Source organism: Trichosurus vulpecula, chromosome 9 (assembly GCF_011100635.1).
Source record: "Trichosurus vulpecula isolate mTriVul1 chromosome 9, mTriVul1.pri, whole genome shotgun sequence".
Taxonomy (NCBI): Eukaryota; Metazoa; Chordata; class Mammalia; order Diprotodontia; family Phalangeridae; genus Trichosurus; species Trichosurus vulpecula.
Window position 1 is genome coordinate 207,315,876 of NC_050581.1, and position 27,122 is coordinate 207,342,997.

At 50.1% G+C, this 27,122-nt stretch overlaps 1 protein-coding gene across 4 annotated transcripts in view; it reads left to right on the forward strand.

The window, feature by feature from the left end:
* VPS50 (VPS50 subunit of EARP/GARPII complex) overlaps positions 1-27,122 on the forward strand; it is a 62,427-nt gene that overhangs the window by 28,364 nt on the left and 6,941 nt on the right. For 2 of the 4 annotated variants that reach the window (XM_036738620.1, XM_036738624.1), the window contains 9 exons: positions 1,311-1,402; positions 7,204-7,298; positions 10,689-10,787; positions 18,692-18,782; positions 18,938-19,117; positions 19,491-19,609; positions 20,007-20,113; positions 22,408-22,529; positions 22,767-22,847. In XM_036738620.1, coding sequence (XP_036594515.1) covers positions 1,311-1,402; positions 7,204-7,298; positions 10,689-10,787; positions 18,692-18,782; positions 18,938-19,117; positions 19,491-19,609; positions 20,007-20,113; positions 22,408-22,529; positions 22,767-22,847 — 986 coding nt within the window. The remainder of the gene's footprint in view (positions 1-1,310; positions 1,403-7,203; positions 7,299-10,688; positions 10,788-18,691; positions 18,783-18,937; positions 19,118-19,490; positions 19,610-20,006; positions 20,114-22,407; positions 22,530-22,766; positions 22,848-27,122) is intronic. The other 2 variants (XM_036738623.1, XM_036738621.1) reach the window with 2 other exon arrangements.

The window sequence follows — 27,122 nt, forward strand, 5'->3', positions numbered from 1 at the left end:
TGGTGATTCAGCCCAAGGTCACCTCTCTCTGCCCAGATGTCTCTGGCATCTGTCCCTCTCTCTTGGCCTTACCTCAGTGACCTGGCCTGGGGGCCCCTCACCTTGGCCCATGCTTTCACAGTTTTGTGGCAGCCCCTCCCCCCGTCTTAAATACCCTTTCTCCACTCCTTCTGTGGGCCTCTTCTCTCCCTAAGCATTCCCTCCTCTTGCCTGCCAAATGTCAGCATCCCCAGCTCTGCCCTCAGTGCTGCCATGGCTTCCATGCTCCAGCCTCATGCCTGGGGCTTCTGTTCTCATTCTCCCTGCTGGGCTCCACCTGTGTATCCTTGGCTCCTAAGCTTTGTCTGCCCAAGGCCACACTGAACATCTTCCCCCAGAAGTTTTTCTCCTCCCCAAGGCCTTGGCTTGGAGTTCTAGAGTGAGTGTTTTGACTCTCTCCTCTCCCTGTGCCCTGACTCTTTTCTTTCTTCCTCTTCTCTGACCCACTACAGTCACTTCCCAGCCTGTCCTCCCCCTCTCCTCTTTCTGCCTCCAATCCATCTTATGCCACTTCTAGATTGAGCCTGGCATTCAAGGCCTTCCACACTGGGGCTCTACCCTGCTCTTGCTCCATGATGTCCCTTTGTCCCGTGCCTACCTACGTAAGAGCAGGAATTTGTGCTGTTGCCACACCTCTTTCCTCTGGCCCAGGGACTGACTCTGCTCCTCCTTCTCATGCCTGACCAGAATCTCATGGGTCTGTCCCATCATGTCTGCGCTATCCTTTCCCTTCCAGGGCCGGGCAGGGCCTCCTCTTTTTTTCCCTGCTTAGTGCCTGCCCATCTGTGTGCCTTTCTTCACATTGGACTGCACCTTCGAGCTTGTTGGGCGTGGGTGTCTGACACAGGCTGTTTATCCTCCCTCTGCTGCAGGGGGAGAGGCAGGGAGGGTCTTTCTGCCAGTGCTGAGCGGAGCATCCTCTAGCAGATGGGCAGGACCCCTTCCCTCCCCTCCCTGACCCCCTCAGTGTCCCAGCTGTGCCTGAGCATTGGGTGCAGGGTGGACTTAGGCAGGACCAAGGAGCTGCTGGGGAGTGGGCAGAGCCTGGGGGCTCGGAGATGGCCTGCCTTACCTCCCAACTGTGGTGGGGATCAAAGAACATACCCTGGGGTCCTCTTCCTCAGTGTTTTATGAAATAACTTCTCTGTAGGGGACAGCTGGGTCAGCGGCGAAAGCCCCAGGAGCGACATTGCCTAGAAAGAGGAGAGTGGCATTCTTAGTTCCCATTGGCATGAAGCCAACCTGAGATCTGTCCCATCTTTTCATTTCAGAAGGGGGTGGCATGGCGGGGTCTGAGGAGAGCAATTTTGATCGCAACTACGTGAAGAAGAAGCTTGAACACGGACTGTCACGGATATGGCAGGTTGGTTTTCCAAGATGGGAGAAGGGTCAGTGTTGACATTGTGTGCATGTACGCGCGAGTGTGTGTGTGTGCGCGCGCATGTGTGCATGTGCGTGTGCGTGTGCGTGTGTGTGTGTGTGTGTGTGTGTGTATGTGTATGTGTGTGTGTATGTGATGCCTGCAACTGGGGCCCAAGACCGAGGCCTGTTTGGCCTGTCTCTCTGGCTGCGTCTGCAGGGCCTTGTGGGTTAGGTGTCCAGCAGCCTCACTGATGTTGGTGGTCACTTCAGCGCTTCCCTCATGGCCCTCAGACAGTGGGGTTGGCGGCAGCTGCTCTTCTCTCAATGGATGCAGACTTGCGCTCTGTTTTTTGCCTGGCTTCAGGGCCTTCGTTGGTCGCTACTGCTTCTGTCTGTGCCCCAGGGTTGGGTTTTCCTATTTTAGTCATCGGTGCCCCACCAGCCCCTTCAGCACGGCTCAGCTCCACACGGCTTAGGCTGCCACCCCTAGACAGGACCTCCCCCCAGGTTGTGTTATTGTCCTTGGTCCACCAGGGCCCTCAGACACTGACGGGCAGTCTCTTCATTGCTGCCTGCCTCAGTTTCTTCAACTGTCAGATGGGTGTGATAGTAACAGCACTGAGGGTCAGATTAGATACTGATTTTAAAGCACTTAGCATGGACCTGGTGTGGAGTGGGTGCTTTATCTGTGCCAGCTGTGATCATGATTCCAGTTAGCACCATCATCCTTGGGGCCTTTGGCTGGGCCATGTTCTTTTTCCTGCTGTTTCTCCTGCCCTTTTGTGTGATCTGGAGTCATCATCACTGGGGTCACACGCACACATATGCACAAATGTACACACAGTCACAAACACAGACCTGCACACACAGATGTGTTCACTCACGCACATGTTAATGTGTGCACACGTGTGTATCTGCACATACAGTTCACACAAACATACATTTGTGCACATGCACATTTGCACGCATGTGCTCACCCATCCACACACACACTTGTAGATTGCACATACAGACATGCTCATACATTTGCACACATACACGCTCACCTATTCATGCTTGCACATGCACACACTCATTCTCACATGCACACATGCTCATCTTTTTACACACTCACGCATGCATGTGTTCACACACTTGCCTGCACATTTTCATATGCAGGTACACATTCACATCCATGCACATTTGCACATGCACACAATTTGTTCTTACATGCACGCATGTGTTCACTCATTCACACACTCACATGCACACAGACCAGCTCACACATTTGCACTCATGCATTTACTTACATGCTCATTTGCACATGTACACACATGCTCCCCTATTCGTATGCACTCAGACATGCACACAGGCATGCTCACACATTTGCCTGCACATACACATTCACGACTACACACACACACGCACGTGCACATTTGCACACACATGTGGTCCTCTATTCACACACATTTCCACACACGTGCACATTTGCACACGTATGTGATCTCCCCATTAACACACATGCACACATGTTTGCATGCGTGCACATTTCCCACACACACACACGTGTGCGCATGCACGCACATGGGATGGGACATGTGTGGTCCGACTCCAGGGGCCACCTGGGACCTGTGGCTGGGAGCTCTCTGATAGATCCCCCTGGTCTTCAGCACCACTTGTTGAGATGAGTATAGATCCCATCAGAGGGCTTTGGCCTCTCTTCGCTGGAAAGGTTGAAGGTACTGACAGGGCCATCGCGTTAAGTGGAGCTAACGTTCTACTTAAAAGGAAGAGAAATCACAACAGCTTGCAAACGCCCTTTGGGAATCACTCCAGTGGCTTTGATTCCTTTGGTCGCCATCTCCTGCGCACCTTCTGGAAGAAGAAGCCTCCCAGGTGTGGCTGTGGGAAGCGTTTGCTGACCCTCTGTTCTTGGGGCTTTCCCTTCAGATTGTGGCTCCTGTGTAGCTTTTGTGACCATTCTTGTGAGCATGGTGAGGAGCAGGCATTGGCTTTGGGACAAGCGCCACGGGCTGTTGGCTGGACATAAGACTCGTAATTCAGAGAGTGGCGGCTGGAAAGGAGCCGTGTGTCCTCAGACACCGGGAGTGCTCTGTTTCTTGTTCTGTTTCTGCCAGATGTGGCTGTGACTGGTGACCACTGTGAATCCTTTCCTGCCTTTGGATGTGCTGCGCTCTAATGAAATTCAGTCATTTTTCAAGCATGAGTGACTGAATTAGGAGGAGAGCTGAAGATGTGATGTGACTAATGATAAGGCGGTTGTTTGGATGTTCTGATGTTTGAGGGGGAAGTTGGGGGAGGGTCATTTGTAGAAGGTCACAGAGAGTTCCCTTTGTATGAAGAACCTAAGCATCCTCCCCTTTTTGATCATTGTCTATTTTAGGGGCGAGTTCTCAACTTTCTATCCTTTGTTATTCTTTTTTTCTTTATCTCAACTTATCTTTAGTGAATTTACTCATTACATGTACTTAGTCTAGTCTTTTCTCTTTCCTGTACTCCTATTGATCCTTATATGTGATTTCATTGATGTAGAAATCTCTTCACACCAGATTGTCAAACTTGTCGGGAGCTTAGTCTTCAAAAATAAGGTTGAATGATGACTTATTACCTGGTCACATAGCTAGTATGGTTTTTTTTTTCCTGCATAAAATCTTTATTATTTAATATTTTTTTTAGTTTTCAGTATTGATTTCCACAAGGTTTTGAGTTACAAATTTTCTCCCCATTTCTACCCTCCCCCCACTCCAAGATGACATATATTCTGATTGCCCTGTTCCCCAGTCAGCCCTCCCTTCTGTCACCTCATTCCCTCCCCACCATCCTTGTAGGGCAAGATAGATTTCTTTGCCCCATTGGCTGTATATCATATTTCCAAGTTGCATGCAAAAAACAACTTTTTTTTTGAGCATCTTCTTTTAAAACTTTGAATTACAAATTCTCTCCCCTCTTCCCTCCCCACTTACTCTCTCTAAGAGGGCAAGCAATTCAACATAGGCCACACATGTATCATTATGCAAAACATTCCCATAAATAGTCATGTTGTGAAAGACTAACTATATTTCCCTCCATCCCATCCTGCCCCCCCTTTACTCACTTTTCCCCCTTGACCCTGTCCCTTTTTAAAAGTGTTTGCTTTTGATTACTTCTTCCCCCTATCTGCCCTCCCTTCTGTAATCCCCCCTTTCTTATCCCCTTCCCCCCACTTTCACGTGGGGTAAGTTACCCAATCGAATGTGTATGTTATTCCCTTCTCAAGTCAAATCTGATGAGAACAAGACTCACTCATTCCCCTCACATGCCCCCTCTTCCCTTCCAATGAATTGCTTTTTCTTGCCACTTGTATGTGAGATAATTTACCACATTCTATCTCTCCCTTTCTCCCTCTCTCAATATATTCCTCTCTCACTCCTTAATTTTATTTTATTTTTTCAGATATCATCCCTTCATATTCAACTCATCCTGTATCCTCTGTCTATATATATGTATATTCCCTTCAACTACCCTAATACTGAGGAAGGTCTCATGAATTACACACATCATCTTTCCGTGTAGGAATATAAGCAAAGCAGTTCCACTTTAGTAAGTCCCTTATGATTTCTCTTGTTTACCTTTTCATGCTTCTCTTGATTCTTCTGTTTGAATGTCAGATTTTCTATTCAGCTCTGGTCTTTTTATTGAGAAAACTTGAAAATCCTCTATTTTATTGAAAATCCATATTTTGCCTTGGAGCATGATACTCAGTTTTGCTGGGTAGGTGATTCTTGGCTTTAATCCTAACTCCTTTGACTTCCAGAATATCATACTCCAAGCCCTTTGATCCCTTAATGTGGAAGCTGCTAGATCTTGTGTTATCCTGATTGTGTTTCCACAATACTGAAATTGTTCCTGGCTGCTTGCGGTATTTTCTCCTTGACCTGGGAACTCTGGAATTTGCCAACCATATTCCTAGGAGTTTTCTTTTTGGGATCTTTTTCAAGAGGTGATTGGTGGTTTCTTTCCATTTCTATTTTATTCTCTGGTTCTCGAATATCAGGGCAGTTTTCCTTGATAATTTCTTGAAAGATGATGTCTAGGCTCTTTTTTTGATCATGGCTTTCAGGTAGTCCAAAAAATTTTTAAATTATCTCTCCTGGATCTATTTTCCTGGTCAGTGGTTTTTCCAATGAAATATTTCACATTGTCTTCTATGTTTTCATTCCTTTGGTTCTGTTTTATAATATCTTGATTTCTCATGAAGTCACTAGCTTCCACTTGCTCCAATCCAATTTTTAAGGTATTATTTTCTTCAGTGGTCTTTTGGATCTCCTTTTCCATTTGGTCAATTCTGCCTTTCAAGGCATTTTTCTCCTCATTGGCTTTTTGGAACTCTTTTGCCATTTGGGTTAGTCTATTTTTTAAGGTGTTGTTTTCTTCAGTATTTTTTGGGTCTCCTTTAGCCAGTCATTGACTTGTTTTTCATGGGTTTCTTGCATCGTTCTCATTTCTCTTCCCAATTTTTCCTCTACTTGTCTAACTTGCTTTTCCAAATCCTTTTTGAGCTCTTCCATGGCCTGAGACCAATTCCTATTTTTCTTGGAGGCTTTTGATGTAGGCTCTTTGACTTTGTTGACTTCTTCTTGCTCTTTATTTTGATCTTCTTTGTCACCAAAGAAGAATTCCAAAGTCTGAGACTGAATCTGGGTGTGTTTTCGCTGCCTGTTCATGTTCCCAGCCAACTACTTGACCCTCAAGCTTTTTGTCAGTGTATGATAGCTTGTAGAGTAGAAGTACTTTGTCCGAAGCCTAAGGGGCTGTGCTGCTGTTTTCAGAGCTACTTCTACACAGCAAACTCTGCCACAGCAGTGCTCTTCCTCCCCCAAGAACCGCCAACCTGGACTGCGACCCAGAACCAAGCAGGCTCTGCACTCCCACTCTGATCTGCTGCTTAATTCCTCCCACAGGGTGGGCCTGGGGCCAGAAGTAACTGCAGCTGGGGCTCTGGAAGCAGCCCTACAGCTGCACCACCTCCATGTCCCTGGGGCTAGGGCCGACTGTGCACTCCTTTCACTCTAGCAGTTTTTCTACCTTCTCTGTTTTTGGCATTTGTGGGTTGAGAAGTCTGGTAACCACCACAGCTTACTGATTCAGGGTTCTAGGGCCTGTTCCACCCGGCTCCCCGTCTGGTTGGTCTGGGAGCAGCGCACGCTGGGCTGTGCTCTGCTCTGTTCCAGCTCCGTGCGATAGACCCTTCCCAGCGACCATCCAGGCTTTCCTGGGCTGGAGCCTTTGTTCCCTCTTCTATTTCGTGGGTTCTGTAGGACTAGAATTTGTTCAGAGCCATTTTTTACAGGTGTTTAGAGGGATTTGGGGGAGAGCTTAAGCAAGTCCTTGCTTTCCAGCTGCTATTTTCTATCCTTTGTTATTCTTAAAATCGTTGAGAAGCATTGTGCTAGAGTGGTTGGTCAGCAAGGGGGGCCCAGGCTCAAGGCCTGCCTTCTAAGCACTCCGGCGGTAGGCATGTCCCCATCAGGGGGCTCTCAGGACTGCCTGGGGCCCCACATGGGAGACTTCTTCAGCCTGGGGAAACCACAGGACACACCCACACACGTAAGTGCATGGATGTGTGCACACATGTGTGGACCCTGCTCATACATGCACAGTCACACACATGTACACACAAGCACGTTTGTTTTCTGAGCATGTTTTGAAGCAGTCCTTTCAGAGAAGTGGTGCCTTTTGAAGACTTTCCAGACTGTCCTATGTGAGGGCTTGCTGTGACATCAAGGGCTGCCAGAACTAACTGGGAAATGTCTTGTTTTACAGGACGTCCAACTCAAAGTGAAAACCTATCTGTTTGGGACTGACATGTCAACTTTCAAGTATGATGACTTCATCTTTGTCTTGGATATAATCAGCAGGTAGAGTCGGGGACTGGATGTGCACTGCCACTTCTGTCGTGGCTGCTTTCTCCTTATCGAAAGGGATGGCTCCCAAAGCGTGCCCATCTGTGAACTGGCACAATGTGGTTCCCCGAGTGTTGGGGGGAGGGGTCCTTCTTGCTTGCTCTTTCTATGGAGGGGAGGCCATTGGGCTGGGCCAGCCAGGTTCCACTGCCCTTTACTCTTCCTGCCTCAGCAGCCCCTGGAGGACGGCCTATTTCATGCTGTTTCTCCTATGGGGTGTCTTATTTCTAGTGCATCTTAACCTGCTTGCGCTCATGGGGTCCTACCACGCTGTGCTCCTTCGGGCGGTGGGGGAGGGTCCTCTGCACCTGCCCTTCAGAGCTTGTCTGAGTCTGCACATAGACACATGCACAGCCAGAAATGAAAAGGCGCATTTCCCTCCTCTCTGCTTTTGACTCCATTGGTGCCACATCCAGGCCTGTGCCCCAGAGAGATGAGAGGAGGGGGAGAAGGATGCCCTTGATTGAATGTGTGTGGCAGCCCAATTTGTGGGGGCAAAGCCCTAGAAATGGAGGGGTTGCCCTCCACTGGGAGTGACCGACCATGTCATGGTCTCTGGAGGTGATGGAGTGATGGAAGGACCAGGGCTGGCAACTCTGAGGAGGGACCAGGGCCAGCCTCTGAGAGCCTGGGGAAGACTTGTCTGAGCTGATGCTGAGGGAGAGCGCTGTGAGAACAACATCTATGGTGACACCAACATTGTCTTGGCTGACAGCCCGAGAGGACGGCCTTGTGACCAGCCGGGCTGCCACAGAGGAGATGTGTGCTACGGCTGTGGCCCTTTGTTGTGCTGGCCTTTGCTTGTTGGTTACAAGGACCTCTGGGTGGGATTGGTGGGGACAAGGGACTAGCCACAGCGATGCCAAAAGAAGAGAAAAAAGACAGGCACTGAAACATTTCTTAAAATTACGCAGGAGAGAAAAGAAGGTAGTGCAGACAAATGGGACAGCTCCAAAAGCAATGTGAGAATTGATTATGGAATTAGAAACGCTTTGGAATAGAGAGTCACAGCTTCAAATGCAGTGTCTACTTTATATGGAAATGCCTCTTTTGGTATTAAAAAGTGAAGAAGTGGCTTCTGTCTTCCTTCTGGCCTATTATCTGTTCTCAGTGTCCATCTCTGAGGGCCATCCTGAGGGATGAGCTCTGCAGGCTGTCCATCCAACTGAATGGATGAGGGGTAGTCAGCATAGACTTGGACTTTCCCATACTGCTGGTTTGGCGCTAGCACATTGCATCGTCTCGGAGGCTTTGCGGTGGTCATGGCTTGCTGTGTGCAGCGGATTGCCCACATCAGGAGGCCATCTCTAAGGAGTTCCTCTTGGCTTACACTCTATCCTGGGCCTCCTCTTTGTCAGTGGGGATCACATTTGGCCAGTGTGTTTCTCCCTGTTTTAGTTTTTGCTTGGCCTTAGTAATCAGAGGGATTTTAAGCCAAGTTATTTCTGTTGCATTTCTTCAAGTGTCTTGAGTGATTTTGGCCACATGTGGGAGACTCCTGGTTGAGGGGACCCTTTATAGGGGTGTCTGAGTCTACCATATTCAGTGCTTTCTTTTTTATCCTAGTGCTGTGGAGAAGTACTGAAGATTTTGGCAATGAACTGGGAAGGTCTGGGTTTTATACCGCAAAAGCAAACAACTAGAATTTACTCACAATAATAGATTTAACGAAAAGCAGTTTTGTTTATTTTTTTAAAAAAATTATTATGAACAAATACAAAAATCTATTTTTCTCTCATTCCTATTGGGAAAAAAAGAAAGCCCAAATCCTTGAACATATGCATAGTGGAGCTAAACAAATTCCCTAAAATCTATGGCTTGTGCTGTCCCCCTGGTGCATGCCCTTGCTGTCAGGAGGTGGTCCTCTGGGGTTCGGGTTGGCAGCTGCATAAATTGATCTGGATGGCTTTGGAGCCTGTTTTTATGACTCTTTCATTGTAGAAATCATTCTGCAGTTCTGCTCACTTCACACTGTATCCATTCATGCGAGTTTTCCAAGGTTTCTCTGGAGTCATCCTTTTTATCATGAACTTTGGGGTTCTGGAGGACACAGATAGAGGAGCGATGAAAAGACAGGAAATGATTCAGAAAAGTGACAGTTCTGGAAGATGAGCCGAGGAAGGAAGACTCAGAAACTAGGAAAGGCCAAAAGGACCTTGACCAGACAATTGAGGAGCCTGGTGGAGACACCTTCCCAGAAGTGATGAAAATCAAGCATGGCTTCCCAAGAGACCATGTCGACAGGATGCCAAGAGGAATGAATTTCAGATTGAGTTCATGTGCCACAGAATGTCCCCCAGGCTCTGCCCCATGCCTTCTTCTCCTCTGCTGTTGGCGATCTGGTCAGCTTGCACAGACTTCATCATCATCTCTCTGCCGAGGACTCTTGGTCCCAACCTCTTTGCTGACCTCTGGCCTCCCATCTCTAATGGCCTTTCCGACATCTTGAACCCGATGTCCAGGAGGCATTTCCAATAATACAAAAAAGAACTCAGCATCTCCCCCCAACTCCTGTCCTCTCCTGCCTTCCCTGTTACTAGAGAGGGCACCCTGTTTTCCCAGGCCCCCAGGCTCACAATGTAGGAGTCATCCTAGACTCTCCAAGATGGTGCCAAGACCTGTTAGTTTCACCTCTGAGGCATCTCCTAGACTCCCCCTTGTCTCTTGGCTCTGCCCCCACCGTGCCCCATCACATGTGCTTGGACTATGGCCATACCTGCTGGGAGGGGGCCTACCTGCCTCAAGTTTCTTCCCCATCTAGCCCAGCCTCCATTCAGCCACCAAAGTGATTTTCCTAAAGTCCAGGTCCAACCACATCACACCGCTGCTTGGTCAGCCCCAGTGGCTCCGTGAGACTTCCAGGATCAGATACCAGATGCTTTGTTTGGCCTTCAGAGCCCTTCCTAACTTGGCCCTCTGCTCCCTTCCCACCTTCTCCCACCTTCCTCCCCACCACATACTCTGTGATCTAGTGCCCCAGGCCTTCTGTCTGCTCCACAGACAGGACACTTCATCCCCATTCTTCAGGCCTGGAATGCCCTCCCACACCTTCCCACCTGCTGTAGACAGTTGCATGCATGTTATCTGTATGACTGACTGCTCCATGAGGGCAGGCATGTCTTCTGCCTTTCTCTGTCTCCTCCCACTTCGCCCAGGGACTGCCACACACTAGGCACTTACTCAGTGCATGTTGACTGACCAGCTAAGACCTGGGCCTTTTTCTAGTGAATTGTGAGAGGCTGTGGAGTTGACACACATATTTTTGACCATTGTGCATTTGCTCATTTTGTGGCTGTTTGTGAAAATGTCTTTCTGAGCTTTCTGAAATTACTTTTCTTTGGACAGGCTGATGCAAGTGGGTGAAGAGTTTTGTGGTAGCAAGTCTGAAGTTCTTCAGGAGTCCATCCGAAAGCAGAGCATCAACTACTTCAAGAATTACCACAGGTGAGCAAGGGCTCCTGGAGATGCAGCACTGTGGGGGCCTGCATCTGGCTCCATCTCTCACTTGCCCAGACTTGTATCTGTGATCACAGAATTGCTTTCTTTTGGTCATCAGTGAGGCTAGGGTCTGGTGGGCCAGGGGTCTGGTGGGGCTGGAGACTGACCAGGGTCCGGTGGGCTGGGGGCCAGCCTGTGGTTGGCCTGGGGTCTGGGGGGTGTATTAGCAAGGCAGTAATCACAACATAGATGATAACTGTCAAAATGCCTATATGGTTCAGTATCACAAAACATAAGAGACTCCACGTAGAAGGTAGAAGAGAAGTAAACCATTTATCCAGACACCAGAGAACCCGATCCCAAAACCAGTAAGCCCAGTCCATCACAGCAGCAAAGAATTCAATACACAATACCACAGCAGAGAACCACTCCATCCCATAACCTTCCGCCCCCTGCTGGGGCCTTGCTACCAACACATACACTTACAGCATAGCTACCACATGTCTATTCTTTTCCTCAGCTCCGACTGCTCTCTCTCCACATTTCCTGTGGCACACTTTCCTTTTCCTCTCAACAAGCTCCTTCCACCACGTGTGACTTAGGCTTCCTGTGATATAAGCAGGTCACATGACCTATTAATGGTTGGAAAAGATCTTCAAATCTAAATTGTCATTACAGGGGGCTGGCCTGAGGTCCAGTGGGCTGGTGGCCAGCCTGGGGTGTGGTGGGCTGGCCTGGGCAGTGGGAGGCCAGCATCTCAGCCCTGCTCTTCACAAGATGTCTCAGGTGACTCAGCCTTTGGGGGCCCGCTTCTCCCCAGCCGTAGGGGCGGGAACCTGCCTGAGGGTGCTGGGGAGGGAAACTGATGGGCTCCGGTGACTTAGAGCCTGTGCGTAGCCTATGCTTGCTCTTTCTTGGTTCTCGTTGTTTCTGCACCTAGGCCCATGGCAGCTCTTGGGCCTTCACCCATCTGTCATCTCTGAGGAGCCAGCAGGTGGGCTCTAGGACCAGCACCCATTGGGGTGTCCCGGGCAGGTCACTCCTCAGCCTCTGTTTTGTCTACTATCCAGAGGGGCCATTGACAGCTGGTGTCACAGGGAGAGTGGGAGCATCTCGCCAGCTTGGAATTGTGGGGACGGTGTCTGCAGTCAGCACGTCCTTCCAAGGATGGCCTCAGCCAGACCCTGGGGCCAGCCACTGGCTTCCTCCCAGTCCCCAGCGCAGGTGCCTGGAGTCCGATGCTATTGGCACCGCCAGCTTGGGGCTGTGGGCGGGGCTTCTGGGGTGTCTGCGGTGGGTCCTGAGCTGTGGCCCCTGTCCAGTGAGGTGGCATTGGCCCTTGGGGGAGGCCCAGGAAGGTTCTGTGTAGCCCCCGTCTTTGGGGATCGTCTGGATCATCATGTTGGCAGGTGTCTTGATGGTCTTTCATCGTGCCTGGAGCCTGAGCCTGGCATGAATGGTCTCTGCGCACTTTGTAGAGCCTGGTTGGACCCAAGGCCCTTCCACTCTGGGTATTTGCTTCTGGGCACTCGCCAGGGGATCATCTGAAGGGGAAGGAGATAAGTGTTTATTAAGTGCCTACTGTGTGCTGAGCACTATGCTAAGAGATTCACAAACATTTTCTCATTGATGATTCTCCATTTTACAGTTGGGGAAACTGAGTGACTTACCCAGAGTCCCATAGCTAGGAAGCTGCTAGATTTGAACTCAGTTCTAGTGTTCTCCACACTGTGGCTCCCCCTAGTGGCCCAGCTTGCTTCCTCAGGACTGATGTGGCAGCCTTTGGTCCATGGCTGGGATGCCTTCAGTGTAGGGAGTGACTGCTGCCACTCAGCCTTGTTCTGCCTTTAGAACCTGAGGTCTGGGTGGCCCATAGCCCAGGGGCTGCAGGGCCTTACCCAGGAAAGGTCTGACTTGGACCCACGTCTTCTTCCCAGCCCCTAGCCTCCTCTGTGTCACACCTTTCTCTGTTGGGCTTGCTGGCCCCTAGGACCCCCAGATCTTTTTCAGCTGACCTGCTATCTAGCCACACCTTCTTCATCTTTTTTTAAATATTTTTTCATATTTTACTATTTAATATTATAGTTTTCAACATTGATTTCCATAAGGTTTTGAGGTACAAATTTTCTCCCCATTTCTACCCTCCCCCCCACTCCAAGATGGCATAGATTCTGATTGCCCCGTCCTCCAGTCAGCCCTCCCTTCTGTCACCCCATTCCCTCCTCCCCCATCCCCTTTCCCCTTACTTTCTTGTAGGGCAGGTTAGATTTCTATGTCCCATTGCCTATATATCTTATTTCCCAGTTGCATGCAAAAACAACTTTTTTTTTTGAACATCTGCTTTTAAAACTTTGGGTTCCAAATTCTGTCTTCCCACCCACCCTCCCTAAGAAGGCAAGCAATTCAACATAGGCCACACATGTATCATTATGTAAAACACTTCCACAACAATCATGTTGTGAAAGACTGACCATATTTTCCTCCATCCTATCCTGTCCCCCTTTATTCAGTTTTCTCCCTTGACCCTGTCCCTTTTTAAAAGTGTTTGCTTTTGCTTACCTCCTCCCCCTATCTGCCCTCCCTTCTATCATCCCCCCTATTTTATCCCCTTCCCCTCCTTTCCTGTGGGGTAAGATACCCAATTGAATGTGTATGTTATTTCCTCCTCAAGTCAAACCCGATGAGAGCAAGATTCACTCATTCCCCTTCATCCTGCCCCCTCCTCCCTTCCAACAGAACTGCTTTTTCTTGCCACTTTCATGCAAGATAATTTACCCCATTCTATCTCTCCCTTTCTCCCTCTCTCAATATATTCCTCTCTCACTCCTTAATTTTATTTTTTTTTTTAGATATCATCCCTTCATATTCAACTCATCCTGTGCCCTCTGTCTATATATATGTATATTCCCTTCAACTACCCTAATACTGAGAAAGGTCTCATGAATTACACACATCATCTTTCCTTGTAGGAATGTAAGCAAAGCAGTTCCACTTTAGTAAGTCCCTTATGATTTCTCTTGTTTACCTTTTCATGCTTCTCTTGATTCTTCTGTTTGAATGTCAGATTTTCTATTCAGCTCTGGTCTTTTTATTGAGAAAACTTGAAAATCCTCTATTTTATTGAAAATCCATATTTTGCCTTGGAGCATGATACTCGGTTTTGCTGGGTAGGTGATTCTTGGCTTTAATCCTAACTCCTTTGACCTCCAGAATATCATACTCCAAGGCCTTCGATCCCTTAATGTGGAAGCTGCTAGATCTTGTGTTATCCTGATTATGTTTCCACAATACTGAAATTGTTTTTTTCTGGCTTTCTGCGGTATTTTCTCCTTGACCTGGGAACTCTGGAATTTGGCAACAATATTCCTAGGAGTTTTCTTTTTGGGAATCTTTTTCAAGAGGTGATCGGTGGTTTCTTTCCATTTCTGTTTTACTCTCTGGTTCTTGAATATCAGGGCAGTTTCCTTGATAATTTCTTGAAAGATGATGTCTAGGTGTGTTGGTAAGCAAAATGGGCTCTTAGCACTCAGTTCAGCCTTGAAGAGTTTGGCTTTTGTTTCCTTTGATTAATTCAGTGTATTTCATTGATTTTTACTAGGTGCTAAGCCCCAGGCCCAAACCCCTATTAGTTGCTAAGCCTACGTGGCATGAAGCTCCCAGGGTACTAAGGGGAGGTGGTAACTCAAGAGCCAATCATAGTAGCCTAAGTTCTGGTCATTCAGATGACATTTGATGATGTCTGAAATGGTATGAGAAGAGAAGACAGAGCTATTTGCTCAGGGCTCTCACTCTTGGTGTGGAGACTCAGGGCAGCTGTAGTTAAGAGCCCTCCAGCTTGCCCGGATGTCCGGACTTGGTTTTCTTGGTAAGTATGAATTATGATTTGGTCTGTTTCTAATGTATCTTTGTATTTGTATTTGCTCTGAAGTTCAGGGTGCTTGCTTTTTCCCCTGAACTAAGTGACTGATATCTGTACATTGGATTGAAATAAGATTGTTAACCCCTTAACGTTGCTTTCCTTAGTAAAGTAGATCAAAAGAACCTGGGCTTTGGCAGCATTCTTGTTGTTGGGCTTCTGTTGGTCTTTCACCCCCACAACAGCTGCTAGCCGGATTTTTGAAACACTAGGCTCTTTTTTTGATCATGGCTTTCAGGTAGTCCAGTAATTTTTAAGTTATCTCTCCTAGATCTATTCTCCAGGTCAGTGGTTTTTCCAATGAGATATTTCACGTTGTCTTCCAATTTTTCATTCCTTTGGTTCTGTTTTATAATATCTTGATTTCTCATGAAGTCACTAGCTTCCACTTGCTCCAATCCAATTTTTAAGGTATTATTTTCTTCAGTGGTCTTTTGGATCTCCTTTTCCATTTGGCTAATTCTGCCTTTCAAGGCATTTTTCTCCTCATTGGCTTTTTGGAGCTCTTTTGCCATTTGGGTTAGTCTATTTTTTAGGGTGTTATTTTCTTCAGTATTTTTTTGGGTCTCCTTTAGCCAGTCATTGACTTTTTTTTCATGGTTTTCTTGCATCATTCTCATTTCTCTTCCCAGTTTTTCCTCTACTTCTCTAACTTGCTTTTCCAAATCCTTTTTGAGCTCTTCCATGGCCTGAGACCAATTCCTATTTTTCTTGGAGGCTTTTGATGTAGGCTCTTTGACTATGTTGACTTCTTCTTGCTGTGTGCTTTGATCTTCTTTGTCACCAAAAAAAGATTCTAGAGTCTGAGTCTGAGGCCGTTTTTGCTGCCTGGCCACATTCCCACCCAACTACTTGACCTTTGAGCTTTTTCTCAGGGTATGACTGCTTGTAGAGGAGGGAGTGCTTTGTCCCAAGCTTTAGGGGCTGTGCTGCTGTTTTCAGAGCTGCTTCTACTCCACTGTCATCACAAGCTCTGCCACAGCAGCACTCCTCCTCCCCCAAGAACCGCCAACCAGGATTGTGACCCAGATCCAAACAGGGCAAAGCAGCCTCAGCACTCCCACTCTGGTCTGCTGCTTGATTCCTCCCACCGTGTGAGCCGGGGACTCAGGAAACAGTTGATGCTGGAGTTCTGGAAGCAGCTGCAGGAGCTTCCTGCTGCCACCCCAAGTGCTGGGGCCGGACCACTTTCTATTTTTTTTTAAATTTTAATTTTTTTTTTTTTATTTTGAGTTTGCAACACGCGGTTCTACATAATTTTGAGTTCCAGATTTTCTCCCCTCCCTCCCCCCTCCCTCCCCAAGATGGCATGGAATCTCGTATAACTACCACGTATAACTTCACATTGAATTAATTTATACACTAGTCAAGTTATGGAGAAGAATTATGACTAATGGAATGAATCATGGGAAAGAAGAAACAGAACCAAAAAAAACCCAAAACCCAGTAACAAAAAAGAGGAGAAAAAAAACCGGACCACTTTCTAACCCGATCTAGCAGTTTCCCCACTAACCTTCCCTGTTGTCTTTGGTATTTGTGGGTTTAGAAGTCTGGTAACTGCCACAGTTCGATGATTCATGGCCCTCAGACCGACTCTGCCCGACTCCTGGTCTGGTTGGTCCTGGTGTGGCCGTGCTCTGCGCCTGGCACCATGCGATAGATCCTTCCCACGACCATCTAGGTTGTCCTGGGCTGGACACCTGCTTCCCTCTGCTATTTCATGGGTTCCACAGCTCTAGAATTTTTTACAGGTGTTTGGAGGGATTTGGGGGAGAGCTCAAGTCCCTGCTTTCCAGCTGCCATCTTGGCTCTGCCCCCTCCACACCTTCATCATCTTGTCCTGGGGATCTGGGTTTTCCACCTAAGTGTGATTCTCCAGCTCCCTGAATTTTTTCTTGTTAGATTTGGTCCAGCATTTGAGCTTGTCCATATCCTTCTGGACCTTGGATGTCATGCAGTGGGCTCGCAGATTGGCTGGGTGCATGTCCATGCCTCTATCCAAAGCCATGATAGAAGCATTAGACAAACAGCAAACCTCCTGCTTTGTTGACACGGCACATACTTCTAGGATTGGGCTTCACTTGGTGGTGGTTGTTAAGTCCTTGGGTCGTGTCTGGCTCTCCGTGGCCCCATTGTGGGTTTTCTTGGCAGAGACACTAAAGAGCTCACGTTACAGATGAGGAAACTGAGGTAGATGGCTGAAACCTCCTGCTCCGAGTCCAACCCTGCAATCAGCTAGCGACAGGCTGGATGATTCTTGTGGCCGCTGAGGCCAGGGTGGGTTGCCCTGGTCATGAGAGAATTGATTGCTCTATTTTCTGGCTCTGTAATCCTGGGCCAAACAATCCACCTCAGTTTTCCTCGGTTTCTTGAGTGGTAAAATGGAGTAGCAACAGCATCTGTCTTGCAGGGTCGTCAGGAGGATTAAATGAGATGACATTCGTGAAGGGCTTAGCACAGTGCCTGGTTTCCCCCTTTCCTAACATCAGGGCATGTGGAAGGTGGAGCAGCTCTTGCTCTGCTGGGGCAGTGACCTTGTCCAGGAGGGATCTGGGATTGCCTGGAGTGGTTGGCTCTGGGTGATGGGTCCCCAAGCCTGGACTGTTGTCATCACTGCTGCTGACCAGGCTGGAGCCAAATGACAGGAGGAAGCCTTGGCTTCCACCCCAACCCTGGCTGCATCGGCCGGAATCTGCCTAGGCCAATGTGATACTCACAGTGGCTATGGTTGCTATGAATATGCCGGTGTAGTTCTGAATTACAAAATATAACAGACTCTCCTCATTGAAGGCGAAACCAAAACATTTATTCAGGCACGAGAAAGCCAAATCCATCGTAGCAACAAGGAAATCTATAGGCATTAACAATGCTGGGGGCACCGCCATTCCCAAGTCTTCCCTGTGTTAGGGCCTTCACACAAACGAACACCCTCAAGCGAAATCACTGCTTGGCTCTCACTTCTGCTAGTTGCTGCTCTGTCTCTCTCTCTGTCCCCCAGCTCTGACTGCTCCGTCTCACTCCCTCTCAGTTCTGCTCCACCCCTTCCTGCTCTTCTCATTTGGCAAGCTCCTCCCACCACAGGCTCATGGGACTCAGGTCACCTGGGCGTATTGATGGATGGGAAAGATCTTCCTATTGCATTACCAATACATTCGACCCCAAGATCTTTCCCATCCATTCCATAGGTCGGTGGGAGTTTAGGGGTAATTGGTGTCAACAGAACTATACAACACTATAACAGGGATAACACAAAATAAGCACATAAAGCAATATCTTAGGGTGGGGCTTGAGCACAAGCACCCTGTCATTCCCCCCTCAAACGAATGGGGCCCAAAATCCCTTGGGGTAAAGGGGCGAAGGTCTCTTCTTCTATAGCTGCTTCCTGCTGAGGTTGGACGTGGAGCTGTCGCTGCCCTAAGAGGTCCCATTTGAGGGTTCAGTTCTTTAGCCGGCATCCAGAGTTTGGTCGATGCCAGGTCCAGGGGTGACACAGCACAGTCTTGGACAGGGGATGACATCCAGATAGAGGTTAAGCTCTTGCTCAAGGTCCCACAGGCAGTATTAGGTGGTAGGATTCAAACTCAGGTCCTCTGACTCTTTCCTGCCACCAGCATTGTTGAGGGTGTGTGCAGTGCTAGTGGGGGAGGTGCCCCTGATGGCCTATTTGGGTCCATGCAGTGGAGCTGTTTTGATGCGTGTCTGCCTTCTGCGGCGTGTGGTAGCCACATCTGTGTATTTGAGGAGGAACCCCCCCAGTGAGATAGAAATCGATCTGGCCCTCCTCACCTGGGAGGGAGGTGGGAGGCGGGAGGTGGTCTGGAAGCCTCCCAGGCCCCGTAGCTCAGTGCTCACTCTGTTGTGAACCCGTCCAGGCACTCCATCCAGGAAGCTACAGGTATGCAAGGATGAGAGGAAGGAGAGAACCCCACTCCCGCCTGCCTTCCCTAACCCTCCAGCCCTTGCCCCAACCTCAGCCTCAGCTTCTGTGTTTCAGGACACGCCTGGATGAGCTGAGGATGTTCTTGGAGAATGAGACCTGGGAGCTGTGTCCAGTTAAGTCTAGCTTCAGCATCTTACAGCTCCACGTGAGTGGTGGCTCTCTTGTGGATCGGGCCATGTGGGTCCCAGAGCCAGGAGGGGAGACGTGGGCCCTTTGGGGGCCCATTGTCCAGCCCTGCGGGTAGGATGGGGCCAGGGAGGGCTGGTGCCAGTGGTTACCGAGCCTTGCATCCATTTGCAGGAATTTAAGTTCATGGAGCAGTCGCGGTCCCCGTCTGTGTCCCCGAGTAAGCAGCCAGCCTCCTCAGCGTCCTCTGTGGCCCCTACCTTGTTTGAACAATACTGCAGCGGAGGGAACCCCTTTGAGATTCAGGCAAACAGCAAGGATGAGGAAACTGAAGACGTGCTGGCTTCCAATGGGGTGTGTGAGGCCTGGGGCGCCCACAGCAGGAGGGGGTGTGTGTGCAGGGTGCTGGTTTTAGGGCTTCCTGTCTGCAGCCCAAAGCAGCCTCCTAGCCCCCCCCCCCACCCCACCCCACCCCTCCCTGCAGATGGATCAGCTGGAGGTGGGGCCAGGATTCAAACTGGGGGCCTCCAGCTCCATGGTCTGCTTCTGCCCAGAGTGGGCAAGAAGAGGCCTCCCCCACCTCTCCTCCCCTCTCTCCTCCCTCCTCTCTCCTCTTTCACCCTTCCCACTGAGCTCTGACCCTAGGGGGCTCCCCGGGCTGGTGAGGGTGAGGAGGAAGCGGCAGGGTATTTCCCCCACCCTCAGTCTGCACACTCTGCCCCCTTAGTATGAGTCAGATGAACCTGAGAAGAGTGCGTACCAAGACTACGACAGTGACAGTGATGTCCCTGAGGAGTTAAAGCGCGACTACGTGGACGAGCAGACAGGGGATGTCCCTGTGAAGAGGTGACTGCCCTGGGGCTGGGTGAGGATCCTGCCACAGATATTGGCCTGGGCTCTGGGGCCTAGGCCTGAGCCTCAGTTTCCCCTTCTCAAAATGGGCCTAATGTCGACCCCGCCCTCACGGGGCTATTTGGGCTGTGGTAGGAGAGCATGTGTCCAGGCCCCTGTCTCCCTCCCACTCCTTCACTCCTGCCTCTCCCTCCCCCCTCCTGCTTCACTCTTCCCTCTCCTCTGCCTCCCCTCTCCCCCATCCTGCTTCACTCCTCCCTCTCCCTCCCCCCCTCCATCCCTCTTCCCTCTCTCCTCCATCCCTCCTCCCTTCTCCCTCCTCCTTCCCCTCTCTCCCTGGTCTCCTCTTGCTCTCCTAACCCCCACCCTCTCCCTTCTCTCTCTATCTCAGCGTTTCCAGAGAAACGCTAAGGAGCCGAAAGAAATCAGATTACAGCCTGAACAAAGTCAACGCCCCCATACTGACCAACACCACCCTGAACGTCATTCGGCTGGTTGGTGAGTTGGGGGCCGGTGGGATTGGGAGGCTGGGGCTACTGCCTGGCCTGGCCCAGCCCTCCTCTTGCAGCGGTCAGAGAGTCCAGGGATAGTCATGAGGAGTCCCGGGGGCTGCCACCTTGTATATCTGTGGAATTTCAGGACCGGGTGACCGGCCTGATTTCCAGACCTTGATTCCTTTTCCTTGCTGGGTCGCGCCCCCATTTAAGCCCTCTGGCACAGATGGACGGCTTCTTCAGGGACATCAGGGGCCTGTGTGGCTCCTTGGTCAGGGACAGTGGCTCTGTGAGGCCACATGTATATGCCGGTCAGTGTCGGTGTTTCCTTTCCGCCTTCATCTCCGAGGGGAGGAGTGTAATTGATGTTTATTGATCGATTGAGTGATTGATTGGTTTTATACTTCCTAAGCCAAAGAGGAGGGGGTGGCACGTCTTCTCTGTCTCCATCATAGTGCCCACAAGGGGGAGCCATCTCCCTTCTTTCTGTTGCTTGTTGCTGATGTCCCCAAAGAGCATTGCTGGTTGCCGCCCACATCGCGCCCTGCCGCCATTCCTCACTCTGCCTTTGTCCACGTCCCTTGACCTTTTTCTCCCTGGGCACCCATTTTTCTTTATGCATCAGAGCGTCTTGTCAGGGCCTCTCCGTCTGGTGATCTTGCCATTGTGGCTGTCAGGCACTGGCTGATGGGGCAGGGGCAGGGGACGGTTCTGCCACAGAGACCCAGGGCTGCCTGAGAACAAGGCGCTGTTCCCAGAGGGGACGTTTTACTCTCCAGCTCTGCAGAGCCACTGATGGCAGCCTGCTCACCCCTTCTCCATGCTCTCCCGTTCTGGGCCTGTCCTGTCCTGGGGATCACCTCTGGAAAGGGTATCCTGCCATTTGAGGAGCCTAGCTCTCATTGGCAGCCCCTCCCTGTCCCAAGGATTTCTGCCATCAGTGAAGTTTGGGGGCTGCTGAACCCTGTTGGGTGGGGACCAAGACCTGTTCTCAGCTCCTGCCCTGTAGGAGGATGGTCCCAACTCAGGCAGGGGCAGGAGGGCCTCCCCTGCCCATGTGGAGGGCTTCCTTTGTGGGAACTGGGCTCTCCCTGGGAAGTAGGTAGTTTGGGGGTATGCGGGTCAAGTCAACAGCATTTGTTCAGTTTTATTTTTATAAAAATAAAACTTGTTGGGGCAGGTAGGTGGCGCAGTGAATAGAGCACTGGCCCTGGAGCCAGGAGGACCTGAGTTCAAATCCAGCCTCAGACTGTGTGACCTTGGGCAAGTCACTTAACCCTGATTGTCTTGCCTTCTCTCTCCAAAAAAGCAATTATTTTAAAGTTTAAAAAAGGTTAGTTTTTAATGAATAGAAATCTCTTTTCTTCCCCTGCCAGCCGCTCCCCACCCCAGATCCCCGAGTCCAGCAAGATGTGCTCCAACTTTGGCTGTGTCCAAAACGTGTGTCCCATTACGCACCCTGAGGCCCCTCCCTTCTGGCAGGAGGTGGACAACCAGGCTCTTGGTCCTTCATTGCCCAGACCTTGGGGTCCTTGTGAAAGAAGGCGCCCCCTGGCTCTGTGCCTGTACTCTTCTGTGCTTTGCAGAAGTCCCCGGTATTCTAGTGTGAGGAGTGTGTCAGGCTGGGCGGGTCTTCCCAGGGTCATTCTCTCCCCTGCTCTTCCTTGCTCTTTAGGGCAACATCTTCCTGCAGCATGCTGCCCTTCACTGTTTCCTTCCTCCTCACCGCTGGCGTTGCCGGCTGGCCGAGGACGAGGCGCACCTTTTTGCCATTCTTTTCTCCCTCTAGTGGCGCTGGAATCATGTTTTTCCCTAAGGACAGAGATTGGGGAGAGCTGGACATCGTATCAGGCCAGTGCAGGAGGGGACCGTGCAGCCCCCACCCCCTCATAGAGGAGAAAACCAGCTCAGGGAGGGGTGTTTGGGCGGCCTTGGGCAGGGTCTGCTGCTGGGGGGATGCTTAGAACTGCAGCCAGAACTGTCTGTGCAGGGAGGCCCCCTTAGGGTCACGGTCAGGGGGTCCGTTTCGCTGTTGCTCTCTTGGGCTCCCTTGGACTCCTTGGACTCCCTGGCGTGGGATCGTTGTCCTACTGGCGGCCGGCTTCTGCCTTCCCACACCCCTTCTGGTGTGCGGGAGGCCTCCTCTGGGTGTGTGTGGGGGATGACCCTGCCTTGTGGGAGGGTGGAGTGGGCTGACATGGGAAGGTGGCGGCCAGGTGAGCATATGGAGGGTCTGGGCATCAGGGCATGGCGTGCAGCGCACAGGGGGTCTTGACCATAGCCTGGCCTTCCTCACAGGAAAATACATGCAGATGATGAGCATGCTGAAGCCCATCGCTTTTGACGTGGTCCACTTCATGTCGCAGCTGTTTGACTACTACCTCTACGCCGTCTACACCTTCTTTGGCCGCAATGACTCGGTGAGTCTGGCTGGGACAGGCAGGTGACGTGGAGAGCTGGATGTGTCCATGCGTGGGGGGGAACGGAGGTGGCCAAAGGACAGCAGCCGTGCCCCCCCGCCCCTCTCGGATGTGACTCGGAGAGGGAGGTCAGGAGGAGAAATCGTGTGTGCTGGGTCCTTCCTGCGAGGTGGACTGGGCCACACAGTGCACGTGTGCACATACGTGTGACTGGCGGGGCCCTGCTCTCTTTTTCAGCTGGAGTCGACGGGCTTGGGCCTAAGCAGCAGCCGCCTGCGGACGACGCTGAACCGCATCCAGGAGAGCTTGATCGACCTGGTAAGGGGCCCCGGGAGGCAGTGTCCGCTCCCCTCCCAGCCTGGTCTGTCTCCAGCAGATTGGGGGTTGGGGGGCAGTCACTTTCACAGACTTCCTAAATGTGCCCCTGCCCTTGGCCTGGAGAGTCTCACGTCCCTGCGTTGGGCCTAGTTAGCATTGCCTGAACCTGAGCTGTCTTTTGGGGGTCTTCTGGAGGGCAACGCTTGCCACAGTCATCCCTCACCTTGCCAGAGCCCTCAGGCCAGAGTAAGCCAGGGGTGTCAGGGGATTGTGTCCCCATTTTACAGGTGAGGCCCAGGCTGGCAGGGCTCAGGAGGAGGAGTAACAGTGCCCTCCCCACCTGACTGGCTTCTCTCCCTTGGGATACAGCTTGGATAGGCTGCCAGCCCGCGTGCCAGGCAAGACCTTGCCTGGATGGCTGCCTTCTTTCGTGTGGGTTGTTGCTGAGAGAGGGCCAGCCAGGTGCTGCCCGTCAGATCATGGGGGGGGGGGGGGGGGCTCAGGAGCTGGAAGCCTCCCTCCTGGGCCTGGGTGTGCATGTGGAGGAACAGTCAGAGCCAGGCCTGGATAAGGCCCTCAGGGCCGGGGCAGGAAGGGCCTCAAAGGCCATCTTGGCACTACTGAGGAGCACTTTGCAGTCTCAGCCAGGGCTGTTTTCTGATCACTGTTTGCAGCCAGTCAGCGCCCCTGAGGGCATCTCTGCCTCTGGACGCAGTGAGCTGTGTGCTTAGGATCTGGCTCCCCTAGCTCACCTGGCACTACACGTGGTTGGCTGGGCCAGGGGCTGGAGTGGGGCTTCTCTGTGCCAGTCTCTGTGTCTATCCTCAGCATCACTCCCCGGGCCAGTCCCCACTGAGGAAGGCCTGTGCATACCTAGCCCTGTCTGTCCCCCCCGCCACCACCACCACCCTGGGGCCCCTGGGCCCCTTTCTCCTTTCCTGCCTGGTGCCTGACCTGTGGTGGACTGCTGGATTCCCACTTTTCCCTCTGCATCTCCTCCCAGGTTCTGCTCTTTACCTCTTGGGGCTGGACTCCTTCACACCCCTGAGGGATCTTTGAGCAGAGAGACCTCAGATCATGATCTGGGGTGAGGCTGACCTCTTGTCAAGCCTTCTGCCTAGTGAGCCCAGCATCAGCATCTGGCTGTCTAGAAAGAAAATAGCCCTCCTCCTGGGCCACTGTCCCAAGGCCTCTGGAATTGTGCTGGGTCACTGTGCTGGTCACATCCCTGAGTCTTTCAAAGCTGTTTGTCTTTCTAGATTGTCCTCCTGTTTCTGCCAGCTCCCTGGACATCACTTCATCCAGCTCTTCCCAGGTCTTTCTAAAACTATCCCCTTCATTTCTTACCTGTAATGTCCCATCGCCTTTCTAGGCCACAGCTTGTTCAGCCAGTGCTCAACGGATGAACATCCCTGCAGATCCTGCAAAAATTGCTGCTCATTTCTGAATTGGCTCACACACTCAGATGGGGAAAGAAATCTGTCTTACCCTACAGGAAAATAGGAGGGGAAGGGATTAAGGGGGTGGGGGCTGGTAGAAAGGAGGTGGATTGGGGGAGGGAAAAGTCAGAAGCAAAACACTTTTGACTCAAGAGAGGATAAATGGGGGTGGAGGCAATAGGATGGAGGGAAATACACTTATAACTGAAAAAAGTTGACAGTAAGTTTCTCTATTAAAGGCCTCTCCCTCTGCATTTCACAAATATAGAGAATTGAGTCAGATTTATAGAAATAAGAGCCACATATGAACAGGCAGTTTTCAGATGAAGTAATCAAAGCCATTCATAGTCATAAGAGAAAATTCACCACTGATGAGAGAAAGGCAAATTAAAACACCTCTGAGCTACCACCCCATCCCTATCAGATTGGCTAATATGACAGAAAAGGAAAATGATAAATGTTGGAGGGGAGGTGGAAAATTGGAACACTAATGCATTGTTGATGGAGTTGTGAAATGATACAATCATTCTGGAGAACAATTTGGAACTGTACCCAAAGGGCTATAAAACTGTGCATACACTTTGATCCAGCAATAGCACTGCTAGGTCTTTATCCTAAAGAGATCATACAAAAGGGAAAAAGAACCACATGTACAAAAATATTTATAGCAGCTCTTTTTGTGGTGTCTAAGAATTGGAAATTAAGGGGATGCCCATAAATTGGGAGTGGCTGAACAAGTGTTATACAATTGTGATGAAATACCGTTGTGCTATAAATAATGAGCAGGATGCTCTCAGAAAAACCTGGAAAGACTTACATGAACTGATACGGAATGAAATAAGTAGAACCAGGAGAACATTGTATACAGTGACAGCAATATTATATATGATGATCAACTGTGAATGCCTTAGCTCTTGTCAGCAGTGACAGTTCTGAAGTACTTAGGGTGAAAAATGCTATTCATCTCCAGAGAGAGAACTGTTGGAATCTGAATGCCAATCGAAGCAGACTTTTTCTTTACTTTTTTGTCTGTGTTTTCTTTCACAACGTGACTAACATGGAAATATCTTTTGCATGACTGTACACGTATAGTCTATATCAAATTGCTTACTATCTTTTGGAGAAGGGAGGTGAGGGAAGAAGGCAAAAAAATTTGAAAATCAAAAAAAAATTTTTAAAAGAATGTTGAAAAATTGAGCCTCCTAAATCTTCTGCCTGTCTGACCACTCATGCTCAGTCTTCTGGGCTGGACCTTCAAACAGGTATGCTCCCACTGACTTGGGGGTGTCCCCCACAGCTGTCCTGGGCTACAAATAGAAATGGGGGCCCCCAAAGTGGATACCTGCAGGTGTATGTTGACTTAGAAAACCATCTTAACATTAGCTGTGTTCTAATGCATTTTTATTTATTTTGTTAAATATTTCATAATTTTAACCCAGATGCACCTCTGCTCTATACTATTTCTCTTGGTGACCTCATTATCTTCCATGGATTCATTTATGTAGATGATTCCCAGGTTAGTTTATCCGGCCCTAACCTCTCTGCTGACCTATCTCACATCTCCAGCTGCCTTTCAGATATCTCAAATTGTATGTCCAGTACACATCTTACACTCAGTATGTCCAAAACAGACCTCATTATCTTTCCCTCTAAACCCTTCCCTGCTCCTACTTTCCCTGTTACTCTCATTCCCTGCCCCCCCCCCCCCCCCCCCCGCCACTTCCCACAGTCCCCCAGGCTTATAAGTAGGAGTCATCCTAGACTCCTCACTCTCACTCCCCAGACCCAAGATGGTGCCAAGGCCTGTCAATTTCACCTCTGCAGCATCTCTTGCTGATTTCACCTCTGCAGCATCTCTTGCTGATTTCACCTCTGCAGCATCTCTTGCTGATTTCACCTCTGCAGCATCTCTTGTTGATTTCACCTTTGCAACATCTCTCCTTGGACTCTGCTACTCTACTGGGGCAGGCCCGTATCTCCTCACACCTGGACTATTGCAATAGTTGCTGGGGGTTCTGCCTGCCTAGAGTGTCTTTCCTCTCCAGTTCATCCTCCATTTAGCCACCAAAATGATGTTCCTAAAGTAAAGGTCTGACCGTGTTACACATATCCCTACTCAGGCAACTCCAGGGTTCACTGTGGCCTCTAAGTGCACATGCAAATTGGGTTGTTTGTCATTGAAAGTCATTTTTGACCCATCCCCTCCTACTTCTTTAGTCTCCTTACCCCTTCCTCCCTGACACACCCTCTTTCATCCAGTGACACAGGCCCTCCTGGCTTGTCCTCACACAGGACCCTTTATATACCAACTCTAAGCATATTCCCTGGCTGCCTGGAATGGTCGTCCTCCTCATCTCTACCTCCTGGCCCCCCTCTTCCTGGGCCTCCTCATTCTGGGTGCCTTCTCTCTGAGACTCTTCCCCAGTTCAGTAGCCTGCCTATGGCCTGTTTGTCCATAGATGCTTACATGGCTTCTCCTCTGCTAGAGGGAAAGCTCCTCATGGGCAGGGACTGTTTTCTGACTTTCTTTGTGTCCCCAGAACTTTGCATGGTGCCAGGCAGACAGTGGGTGATTAATAGATGCCTGTGGCCTTGACTTCCCTTTTTGTTAGGCCGTGACCTTTCCTCCTGAGGGTAGGCCTCTTTGGCCAGTTGCTTCCCAGACTTCCCATCAGTTTTTGTCAAATAGCGTATTAGCCTCCCTGGGACCCTTGTTTCGCTTTTCTCATTTTTAGGAGATTTCTTTAAAAGCTGAATCCCGTTTGACTCTTCCATTTGTGGATGTTTCGGAAGGAGGAGGTGCTTGTTGCATTGAGTCTAACATTGCTTTGGAGTC